The sequence below is a fragment of the Vicugna pacos genome, chromosome 6 (genome assembly GCF_048564905.1).
Source record: "Vicugna pacos chromosome 6, VicPac4, whole genome shotgun sequence".
In the NCBI taxonomy this organism is placed as follows: Eukaryota; Metazoa; Chordata; class Mammalia; order Artiodactyla; family Camelidae; genus Vicugna; species Vicugna pacos.
Window position 1 is genome coordinate 52767913 of NC_132992.1, and position 12977 is coordinate 52780889.

General features: G+C 37.8%; 1 protein-coding gene across 2 annotated transcripts in view; it reads right to left on the reverse strand.

Annotated features, from left to right (window-relative positions):
* The window catches only part of L2HGDH (L-2-hydroxyglutarate dehydrogenase), a 36409-nt gene that overhangs the window by 22834 nt on the left and 598 nt on the right, over window positions 1–12977 (reverse strand). The window contains exons 2-4 of one of the 2 annotated variants that reach the window (XM_006199796.4): window positions 10298–10413; window positions 9466–9617; window positions 5767–5898 (exon numbers count right to left, since the gene is read on the reverse strand). In XM_006199796.4, coding sequence (XP_006199858.1) covers window positions 5767–5898; window positions 9466–9617; window positions 10298–10413 — 400 coding nt within the window. Of the gene's footprint in view, window positions 1–1088; window positions 1229–5766; window positions 5899–9465; window positions 9618–10297; window positions 10414–12977 lie in introns of those variants that run through there. The other variant, XM_072963024.1, reaches the window with a different exon arrangement.

Sequence of the window (12977 nt, forward strand, 5' to 3'; positions counted from 1 at the left end):
CTGCAGTTTTTAAATGGTATCTGATAATATTATTTTAAGTCTTATGCTGTATTCACTGCTCCACCCCACCCCAATACATTCACTGGCTTGGCCTTTAAAAGCTTTTGACTTTGCCACCCATCCCTGATGACATAAGAGGTGAAGGCTCACAAAATGCCCCACAGTCTCTTTTTACAAACTGAACGCAACATTTGGCAAACTTCATCATTTTCCTGACAGTCTTGCTTCCAGAATATGAGCACATTCACCAAAAATCAAGTAGGAAATCATCCCTTTTATTTCAAGGTAGTAGATACACGTAAGAGTTTACATTAGACCTTATATTGTCCGAAATCCTTAAATTCACAGGTCAGTAGGTATAATTCAACTTCAACCTCTAAAGAGTATTTGGGGTACAATAACCCTGGAAGCTAACTTAGGGTAATACTAACAGTTTAGTCACAAAAAATTTCTTTACCTAACATAAAACTATGTGATAAGTGTAACAGAGGGATAAAAACATGATGTAGAAGTGCTTCATAGCAACAGTTTTTTCTAATATGAAATATCCCCCTTATTCACCTCATACTCCTATAACCCAACACAATGCCTGACACACAGGAGGCACTCAGATATTAACTGACTGAAATGAACTTGTGAGGGCTGTTTTTAAATGTACTAAACTCCTCCTTACTCTAGACTTCCCTAACAGGTCTCCCTTCTTCTTCCCTTTTCCAGTCTTGGCTGTGCCCCTCCAGACGAGATGCTGGTGTGCCCCTCCTGGGTCAGTGATGTAACGGGAGGAGGAGAGAGTCACTGCTACCAAGCAGTCGGATGCCCTGGCCCAGGGCGGGGCTGGGGGACAGGCTGGCTGTGTCTGTCAGCCTGCAGGCTGGGTGTGCCCTGTCCAGGTTAGCAGGTCAGAGCTTGAAATCTGAGGTCATAGCAGGTCAGGTGGCTAGAAAAGAATCAGGCAAGCAGGGAAAGTTGGGAGGTGGATGTCAGTCAGAAGGACAGAGGAACAGAGGAACGTGTGGCTGACCAGTAGGGTTAAAGAAAAGGCAGACGGATCAGCACAGCTAAGGCCAGAGGAAGCTGTCAGGATTTACCCATAGAGAACACTGCCAAGGGCTATCCTTCAAAGTCAAAGTTCACAGAGGCAGTTTAAAATTTTCCAAGATACTTCTCCTAGAGGCACTTAATTTCTTCTTAAAGAGATCTGGTCCAAGAAGTCCTTTAGAGCTCCCCTGATAAACTTTTTCTTTCTGGAAGGTCTGGAAGAAACAGAAGTAATCCTGTACCATGGAAATTTTGCCACTCATTCCTGATCGTGGTGGGGAGGTTGGGGGAAAAGGGAGGAATTTACTCAACACACTTTTATGAAATAACCAGAGTATATTTCCCATGATATGCCGCCGCCCCTAAATACATCTAGACATTGATAATTATAATGTGACATTCTATAAAGTAGATCACTACTGCAGAGGCCTCAGAGAATAGTAGGATTTAACTCTTCTATAAGTTACACTATTTATTCATCTTTCAGGTGGGGGTTCACCTCTGAGAAGGCTTCCCCAGATTCTCAGAGTACGCTAAAAGCTCTCCCTCACACTGGTACAAGACAGAGTATCAGTTCTATCAGAATACTTAACCACTGTATTAAAATTGTATTTTCTGTTACACTATAACTTCCTTCAGGATGACGACCATGTCTCATTCAACTTCATGTCTGCAATGCCCGACATAGTGTTCAGCACATAGCAGAGAAGAAAACGTTGCTCAAACCAAACAGAAGAAGTACCAGTTCTGAATCAGATCTGGGAGAAGGGGACCCTTTAGGTGCTGTGGGACCTTGGGAAATTACCTTAACCAGTTTCTTCACTTTTAAAACACAAAAATGCATGTAGATATGTAACTTGATTATCTATAAACGCATACTTCACCTACCTCATTCCGAGACCTGTAAGATCTCGTGGTCAGGTGCACAGAGCAATATCCAGACTCATCCTCAACATTTATGATATGTGAAAAGTTGTTCCATTCTTTTTTTTATTAACAGTAAAGCATGATGTAAAGAACCATGGGTCCCTGTTTCTAATTCTTTCCATCTTTAAAGCCCCTCACAAGGATTTTTCTAATTTTTTCTATCTTTAAAATCCCTCACAACAGACAATGATTGCTGTTCCAGCTGATTATCGGGAATCTTCCAAATCCCCCAGATTTCATTACCATAGTGAAACCAATAATCCTGTTTTCCAGACTCAACAACCAATATTGTTTTTACATCATGACCAAATCTACAGTGAGGTCATGAACTCATATGTCCTTTTATTTAATTTTTACACCAATCTTAAAGTTTGAAAGAGCTTCTCACTGCTACATAAAAATAGAGACACATGTTAAAAATTAGCATGTCTTTCTGGGAGAGGTTATAAACTGTTTTATTCTCAAATGGCAAGGGAATACTTGACATAGATCAGTGAGATTCTGACATCTTAGTTCTGCAACCAAATTCCAACAAAATCACAAAAAGCTATAAAACAGCAACAGGTTTAGATATTTTATATTCAGGAAGCCCTCAATAGTTTTTGTTAAATACGATATTGATAAGGGACAGGAAGTGAGTTAATTTCTCATTTTTTTAAAGTAGATTTGATTTTTCAGAGCAGCTTCAGGTTCACAAAAAAATTGAGCAGAAGGGTCAGAGATTTCCCATGTACTTCCTGCCTCCACATACATATAGCCTCCTAATCTCTTTATTTTAATACTAGTATTTTTTTTAAAGTATAGCATCAGTCTAGAAAACCAGTTCTTCTATAGACTAAATGGCTGTGTGCCCCTAAAATTCTTACGCTATGAAACATTCTTATTCTTATGAAACCTATCCCCAATGTGACGGTATTTGGAGGTGGGGCCTTTGGAAGGTGATCAGGTCATGAGGATGGAGCCCTCATGAATGGGATTAGTGCTTTTATAAAAAAGACTCCAGAGAGTTCCCTCACCCCTTCTGCTATGTACGAACAAAAGATGGTTGTCTATGAACCAGGAAGTGGGTCCTCACCAGACATCAAATCTTGCAGAGCCTTGATCTCAGACTTTCAGCTTCTAGAATTGTGAGAAATAAACTTCTGATGTTCATAAGCTATCTGGTCTACAATACCGTTTTGTAGTAGCCCCAACTGTCCAAGACAAGCTCTTACATGAGCTATCCACCACCCTGGTTTTAAGATATCCTAAGATCTCTCTACAATGTTTTTTAAATAGCTTATTTTACTCTACAGAGTCAAACAAAAATCAATTCCAAATGGACCATAGATCTAAATGTGAAAGGTAAAACAGTATAGGTTTTAGAAAAATAAGCACAGGAGAATATCTTCCTGATGTTGAAATAGGCAAAGACTTCTTCTCAAAGTACAGAAATCATTAAGTATAAAAGGGAAATATATGCATAAATTGGTAAAATGATTATATAAATATTAAGAACGTCTGTCCATCTAAAGACACTATTAAAAGTGAAAAGACAAGCCACAGAGTCATAGACGATATCTGCAATATGTGTATATACACACACAACAAAGGACACATATCCAGACCATATAGTGAACTTACAAAATTAGTAAGAATTAATAATTGTTAAGAAAGGCTGTCAATCCAATAGAAAAATGGGCAAAGGATCTAAAAAGTTACTTCACAAAAGAAAATATTCAAATAGCCAGTAAACATATGAAAGGTGAACAATTTTATAAGTCAACAAGGAAATGTACATTAAAATGATATTATAATACTACTACGCACCCACCAGAATGGCTAAAATGAAAACAACAAACAGTATCTAGGGTTGGTGAGGATAAGGAGCAACTGGAACTCTCATATACTGCTGATGAGAGTATAATTTAGGACAAATGCTATGGAAAACTCTTTGGCAGCATCTGTCAAAGCTAAACATATATACAAATTATGACCTAGCATAATTTCCCTCCTAGGTATATATCCAACAGAAGTGTTTGTGTTCACCAAAATATATGTGCTAGAATGTTCCTAGTAGCACTATTTGGAATAGCTCCAAATAGAAAACTACCCAAAATGCTGAACAATAGTATAAAGAATCACTCTATATTCACACAATGGACTATTACACAGCAATGACAACAAGCAAACTACAACTGTATGCAATCACATGAATGAATTTCACAAACCATACTGAATAAAAGAAGCCCAGACACAAATGAACACATACTATATGATTCCACTTACATAAAATTAAAAAACCTATGATGTAAAAGTCAGGACAGTGGCTATTATTAAGGGAAAGGCAGTAACCAGGAGGGGACCTGAGGGGAATACTGTGAAGCTGGTCATGTTGTTTGTTGATCTAGGTGCTAATCACACTTAATGAAATTTCATCAAGCTATACACTTATGATTTCTCTTGTATGTTATGATTCAATAGAAAGTTGCAAAAAATCAGAGCAGATAGAAAATGAGAGTGGAAAGATAAGATGAAACAAAAGGAGAAGTTAGTACAGCAAAATAAAAATGTATGGTTAAGGCCCTAGATATTTAGCAGGAGCAGGGCACAAATGTGTCTCTGAGCTTCCTTAGAGCCAAGGCAAACAGGACAATGCAATCAGTTAAATAATTCACAGTGTCTGCAAGATAAAAATAAGCCAGCTGTGCTCTAGAAAAACAAAATTATTCTTATAACTGAGGTCTGAGAGAAATTTCTCCTGAGTATTCTCAAAGAGATGATGTTTGACACAGTGAAACTACATCTTCAACCACATCCTTACAACAGAGGCCTCAGTGAGTGTGATACAATGACTTTCTCCATAGGCTGATGCCATAAAACCAAAACACAGTTCAAGGAGAGTAATTTGGGGTTAAAGAGCAGGAAGAGGAAAGAAAAACACTAGAGTATAAGTGTACCACAATCTGATGGCCTAGAGAGATGCACAGGAATGAACAGTCTATATATTCTCTAGGCTCTCTCCCTTAAATAGTGTTTCTCTAAAGCAAGCTTTTGATAAGCATTGCCTGATAGCGAGTTCAAGATCACACTCACTGAGATAGGTACCCAGAATCCAGCTGTTGTATAATGTCAATAAGACACTGGGGGATGGGGAAGAGGAGATACAGTGAATCATTGCAATAGTCAGTGGAACGAGGGCTGGATGGATAGTCTGTAAAAGGCTACCAAGGGAAGCTGATATGCAGAATACCTATTATATTATTATTCACTTCTCTTTCATGAATAAATGAAAGAAGATCTGGTTTTCCCTACAGCATGTTCTAAGCAAGATTCTCTATAATCCTCCCTTCACACTCGTGCCAGCCTTACCTTCCTGAAACAGATCATATGTTGTAGCTACCCTCCTCATACATTTTCAGCAGCTCCCCACGCCTACTGGATAAACTTCAAAGTTATTTGCATGAATATCAGGCCCTTTATGCAGGCCTAATTTTGCTTTTCCAGTCTCATCTATTATTTCTCGATGATCCGTCTACACCTCATCACTCAGTGATTTTCAAACATCCCACACAGACCTCCACTTGCCCTTGAGTATGTTCTTCAGACCCGACAGTTTCTCACGTGGAAAGAAGAAATCAGGTGTCCAGAGTTTGTGGCAATGCCCTCCTGTGTCTGTCACCTTACTGCTTCTGTGACAGGGTTATCTGTTTCTATGATTCCTGCTTCCTATAAACTCACCCTCAGCCTCCATGTCCCAGGACTGAGCCCTAACTGAAAATGTCCCCGTGAGCCTGTGTGTGCAGTTAGCAAATCACCTACCCTACAATACGGCTCCTTCTTTTTTATATCCTCCTGCTGGATCAGCCTCAGGCCCTGGACTCCATTCTGCAGGCCTCTCTCGTATAGGGCCTGAAGTCTGGGAATTTCTTCTTGTTCAACAGCTACTATAAGCTTTAAAAAGAAAAAAGATAAATTTAAATAGAGTTAAATATATCATCAGCCATGAAAGATAAAGTCACTAGAAAATCATACATTATTTCATGATTCAAATTGGGTTGATTTTTTAAAAACTGATTTTTTTAATGTATCTATTTCTCCCCTTCTTCATGATTTCAATTTCCTCCTCCGCAAAAAAAAAAAAAATTGTCTTAAGGAAACTAGATTAAAGCAAATTTTCTCCAAAGGTAAGATGTAGCCTCAAATTTCACATCTGTCATTACAGTCACTACATGTATCTTGGTCATAAGCATCACTACCACGCCCTCAATCTCAGAGGGGGAAGAAGCACAGGTTGCTTAGTCTTTACATTTAAAAAATGAGTACATCAGAAAGACAGGCAGAAAACAGAAAATCTAACTTTATTCAAGACACTTTTCCTGTTTATTTCTTGGCAAAGTATCTGTTTGAGATACCTTCTCATCTAACAGTTACCAGCAAAGGAAAGCAAGATGACATTCACAGGTACACTAGAATTCAAAAATCACTATTTTATAGCAAAGAGTCAACTGAACTCCATGAAGTAATACTTTTAGTCAAGGTGTAAAGGTTATTTAAGTCAACAATTAATCTTAAAAACAGAAGTGGAATTATAGGGAACTATCAAGAAAGTGAAAAGAGCAGCGAAGATATAGCTCAGTAGTAGAGCACATGCTTAGCATGCACAAGGTCCTGGGTTCAGTCCCCAGTACCTCTATTTAAATAAACAAATAAAGAAATCTAATTATGCCCCCTCAAAAAAAAAAGGATTAAAAAAAAAGAAAGTGAAAAAACAACTCACTGAATGGGAGAAAATATTTGCAAATCATATTGCTGTTAAGAGTCTAGCATGCAGAATATATAAAGAACCCTTTACAAAATGTACAAATATAAAATAAATAAATCATGAGGATGTAATGTACAGCACAATGACTATAGTTAACCATAGTATATTGCATATTTGAAAGTTGCTAAGAAAGTAGATCTTGAAAGTCCTCATCACAAGAAAAAAATTTTTTTTTACTGTGAATGGTGACAGTTAACTAGACTTATTGTGGTGATCATTTCACAATACATACAAATATCAACAGTATATTGTACACCTGAAACTAATATAATGTTACATGTCAATTATACCTCAATTTAAAAAGATAAAAGGATTTCAAACGTGGAAAAAAAAGCAAGTGCGGGAGGGGCCGACACGCAAAGGCTCAAGTGACTAAACCAGAAAAACTGTGATATCAGGCCATGAAGTCACAATGACCCAGCTGTGGCCTGGAAGCAGTAATCTATAAATACCTGGAGCTGAGCTGAGATGGGTTAAAAGCAATGATGTAATTTGATGTGAAGAGGGAATATGAAGTAGTGTTCAATACTCCAGAAAGAAGATTTACAGAGCTTAAAATCATCCTATGGGCAGGCATGGGGCCTGGTGTGTTTCTCAGAGGTATTCAGTGGATGTTGACTGGTTCCTTTGGCTTAAAGGACAAAAAAAAAAAACCCTCATAACTCAACCATAAAAACTGTAAACACAGTTTCATATCTTGCTTTTACACTTAACAGTATGTCAGGACCATTTTCTCACATCATTTAAAAAAAACTCTTCATAGCATCTTTAATGGCAACAATGAACTTTCATTCTTAAAAATTACATTGAAAAGACTTACAAGGGAACACTATGAACAACTGAATGCCAAAAAATTTAGATAATCCATATGAAACTGGCAAATTCTTAAAAAGACACAAACTTTTGAAACTGAGTCAAGAAGAAAAAGAGTGTCTGAATAGACCCATAACAAGTAAAAGAAACTGAAGTAGTAACTTTAAACCTTCCCACAGAGAATGGCTCAGGCCTCATGAATGCTACCAAACGTTAAAAGAATTAATACCATTCTTCATAAACTTTTCCAAAAAATAGAACTTTCTGACGAATTGTATGAGGGTATTGTTAGCCTGATCCCTAAACCAGACAAAGACATAAAAAAATAAAATAAAACTGCAGATCAATATCCCTGATGAATATTGATGCAAAAATTCTGAGCAAAACACCAGTAAATTGAATGCAGCAACACATAAGAATTATATACCATGACTAAGAGGGATTTACTGCAGGAATGCAAGATCTATTTAACATCCAAAAGTTAATATAATATACCATATTAATAGAATAAAGGCCAAAACCCACATGATTGCCTCAATAGATGTAGAAAAGTCATTTCAGAAAATCCAACACCTTTTCATGATTAAAAACACTCAACAAACTAGTAGACAGGAATGTCCTCAGACTGAAAAAGGGCATCTACAGAAAACCCAATCTTAATAGTGAAAGATTGAATGATTTTTCCCTAAAATCAGGAATAACACAAGGATATCCACTTTCACTACTTCTATTCAACATTGTGTTAGAGATTCTACCCAGGGAAATTAGGCAAGAAAAAAATATCCAAATGAAAAGAAGTAAAACTATCTTATTTGCAGATGACATGATCCTGCATATAGAAAATCCTAAGGAATTCATGCACACACAGAAAAACTATTAGACTAATAAACGAGTACAGCAAAGTTGAACGGTAAAAGATCAATAAACAAAAATCAATCACATCCTACATGTTCGCAATGAGTAAACCAAACTGAAATTAAGAAAGCAATTCCCCTCACAAAAGCACCAAAAAGAATAAAATATCAAGTAATAAATTTAAAAAAAGAACTGCAAGACCTGTACGGTGAAAAATACAAAACATTGTTGAAAGAAGTTAAGGAAGATCTAAACAAACGGGAAGGCATCCCAAGTTCGTGGCGTGCTAGTATTAAGATAGCAGTACTCCCCAGATTGACCTATAGATTCAATACAATCTCTATCAAAACTCCCAGCTGCTTTTTTGGAGGAATGGACAAACTGACCCTAAAATTCATACGGAAATGCAAGGGACCCAGAACAGCCAAAACAGTCTTGAAAAAGAACAGAGTTAGAGGACTCATACTTTCTGATTTCACAAAATAATAAAGAGCTACAGTAAACAAGACAGTGTGGTACTGGCATAAGGAGAGAGACACATCAATGGAGCAAAAGTGAGAATCCTAAATAAACCATACATTTGTGCTCAACTGGTTTTTGATAAAGGTGCCAAAACAATGTAGAAAGAATAGTCTTTTCAACAAATGGTGCTGAGACAACCAGATGTCCACATGCAAAAGAATGACGTTGGACTCCTTCCTCATATTATGCACCAAAATTAATTAAAAAGTGACCGTATGCTGGAGGAAAATGTGTAATGGGTTGGGTGGGGAGCTCTGATCCTGGTGGCAGGCTCTGGGGAAGGGGCAGCAGGCCAGCTGCAAAGGCGGTAAGAAGCACCTGAAAGTGAAAGAAGCCAATCACAAAAGACAACATACTGCATGATTTCATTTATATGAAACATCTAGATTTTGCAAATTTCATGGATACAAAGAAAGAAAAGCCAGGTATTTCTTCTTTAAATCAGCATTAAACATTCCAAACAAAATGCTATTTATTTAAGACAAGGCACTAGTAAAATGCCATACCTTGCCACATTGCTTGTAGGAGATCCCCTTTTGGGTACAGTACTCATAGATAAGGGCTGAGCCCTGTACACATAACTTCGCTTTCAGAGATTCGGGTTTATAATAAATTCCACTATGTATGACACCGCTGTTATGTCCAGTCTGATGAACAGCTATAGAACAAGAGAAGCAGGCTAAGAGAAAGGACATGACTCATACAAAACCTAGGAAGTGGGGCAACATACTTACAGTTGAAGCTATCAGAGACCACGATTCAAAATTCTGCCTGAGTTTGTTCTTACAGTCAGAGTACCGGTAGCATCCTCTGCAGCCAGCCATGGTGACTGTGTTACACCACTCCAGCCCATCTCTGATTTCAGCTACAACTTTGGTGCACAAGCCCACCCCTTATTACCAGCAAACCACTCAAGGGCCCACTGTAGCTCTCTGCATTCTGCCCCAGGGACTTTTCTAATGTTTGGGGGCAAAGGGACTCAATCTCCCTAGGGATAATCCTCAACCAACAGGGACAGAAACTGATGGATAAATGAGCCCAATCCTGGGAAACATTAGGTAGTTCCTCAGAGGTCTCAGTGGAATCAAGCTCACAGCTGCAGTATTGATAATCCACCCTCACGTGGTTTTTCCTCCTACCTGTTTACTCTCCCCACCCCCTCACTCCTGCCTCCTCGGATAACCTCACAAATAAATCACCTACACCCAAGTCCTAGTCCCAGGCTCTGCTTTCTGAAGAATCCAAACTGGGACACTAGCATTAACATTTAGCATGAAAGATTCAGAACTGATAAAATGAGCAGGCGCTCAGGTTAAGCAGCACTGATAACATACATACCTAAATCTTTTTCCTTTTCCAGAACACCAATGGAAAGTGCTGGATGTCGCAGGATGAGTGCCCTGGCAGAGGCAAGCCCCACAATTCCGCCACCAACAATGACTACATCAAATGAGCTTTAAGAGAAAGTCACCTTTAAAGTAATGCATGTTTACAGTAGACCTCATCAAACTTCACATGCATAATTTTCACCATCAATGGGCAATTACACGATTAATTTGTGATCATTAAAATCAAATATTTCTTGGGCTTTGTGCTATTTGGCTTTATGCTAAGGATGAATCTTTTAAAAGTTACATGTATGTATATAATCAGCTACACCCAGCAGACAGGGTGGCCAATTGCCCAAGCTGCTCTAAGTCTCTATTATACTCTGCCTGGCTGGCTACATGAGTGACTACTCTGTGTTAAATATCACATTCTCCTCTACCACCTATTCTTTTAAAATTCAAGTGCAGTTGTCTTGAGGATAAGTTAACATTAAGTCTTTAACGCCTTAGAGTGCAAAAATTTATAAATTTTTTTTCTCTGTTGAGAAGGAAATGGTCATTGAAAACATCAAACCCTAAGGAAACAAGTGCTCAGAAATGGGCTCAAACCCACAACTTTAGCCATGACAACCCTGATTACACAATCACTTAAAAATCTGGACAGGGTATACATATAGTCTACCTTTGCAATGAGAAGTTTAAAAGATTACCATTAGCACTGATCTCATGGTCAACAGATCTGAGTTTTACAGAAACATGGCCAGTGTTGCTTCTTCTACACATCATCTATTTCACCCCCTCTTGTACTATATTATTTCCATGTAAATCCTAAATATCATCTGTTAATATTTCAGTATGTTATTCTAAAAGGGCTCTTTATTCTAACTAAAAAAATGAACAACTTTTAGTATCATCAAATATTCACAATAAAACTTTTAGAAGAAAACAGGAGAAATCTTTGGAGTCTAGGACTACTTGATGAGTTCACACCAAAAGCATGATCTATAAAAGAAAAAAAAATGGATAAACTGGACTTCATCAAAATTTTAAAAGTCTCTGCAAAAGACCCAGTTAAGAGGCTAAGCCAAGACAACGAACAAATTGGGAGAAAACCATATCTCTGACAAAAAACTCATTTCTCGAATATATATTAAGAATTCTCAAAACAGGTCATTTAGAAAATGGACAAAAGGTAGGAACAAACATTTCATCAAAGAGAACAGATAAATAAATGACAAATAAACACATGAAAACATGTTCAATATCTTTAGTCATGAGGGAAACGCAAACTAAGACTACAATGAGGTATCACTACACCCCTAACAAAATGGCTTTAGAAAAAGGTGTTAACACCAAATGCTGGTGAGGATGGGAGGAACTGGATCAACTTACACATTGCTGGTAGGAATGTAAAATAGTACAGCCATTCTGGAAAAAGAGTATGGCAGTTCCTTAAAAAAACTAAACATGTGCTTACACTCTTGGGCATTTATCGTAGAGAAATGAAAACTTACGTTCCTACAAAAATCTGTACATAAGTGTTCATAGCAGCTTTATTCAAATTGACAAAAACTGGACACAGCCCAGATATTCTTCAACTGGTGAGTGAACTGTGATAATCCATACCACAGAGTGCTACTCAACAATTAAAAGGAATCCACTATCAACATTGGCACACCTTGGATGGATCGCAAGGACATTACCCTGCGTGAAAAAAAAATCAATCTCAAAATTACATACTGTGTGATTCCACTTATGTAACCTTCTCAAAATGACAAAATTATAGAGCTGAAAAATAGATTTGTGGTTGCCAAGGGTTAGAAAGGGTGGAAAGATGGAATAAAGCGGTATGTAACACAAGGGATATCTCTGTATTGTGGCATACTCTGTTTCTTAATTGTGGTGGCAGTTACACAAAGCAACACGTGATTAAACTGCATAGAAACACACACACACACACAAATGAGCGGATGTAAAACTGATGAAATCTGAACAAGTTCTGTGGATTGTGCTAATGTCAATTTCCCGGTTTTGGTACTTGTATACTAGCTATGTAAGATGTTATTATTCGGGTAAATTAGGCGAAGAAGGGTACATGAGAGCTCTCTTTTTTGCAACTTCCTATGGGCCTATAATTACTTCAAAACAAAAAGTATAAACAAAACTTTCACTCACCTTACTTTTCTTCCCTTAAAAAAAAAAAGTTCCCAAAAGAACTGCTTACATACCCCCATGCTGAATCACAAATCCTATCCGACTGTAATCCCCTCCAATCCACTAATACACAGCAGCCAGAGTCAACTTATGAACATCAACATTTAATCACTTCTTTAAAAGCCTTTACAAAGCCCCCCAGTGCTCTTAGTATAAAATTCAATGCGTAGTTAAAATAGAAACCCTGCTGTGATGCAGCTCCTCTCAGGTGTCAATCCTGTTCCTCTAAACTCCTTACACTCATCTTGCCCACATTCTAGTTCCAAGAGCTTCCCAGCTTTGAAACCTTCACATAGACAATTCCCTCTACAGAGAGCAGAGAAAAACAGTGGTTTCGAATGTGATCGCCAAACTTCAAATCATAGGACGCCAAATTCTGCAGGGTTTGATTAGCAACTGGGCTGCTTTTCACAGGGGCCAGTCTATGCAGCGTGTGTGTGCCACGAACTGACTGATTAAAGGTGAGTTTCAGATCT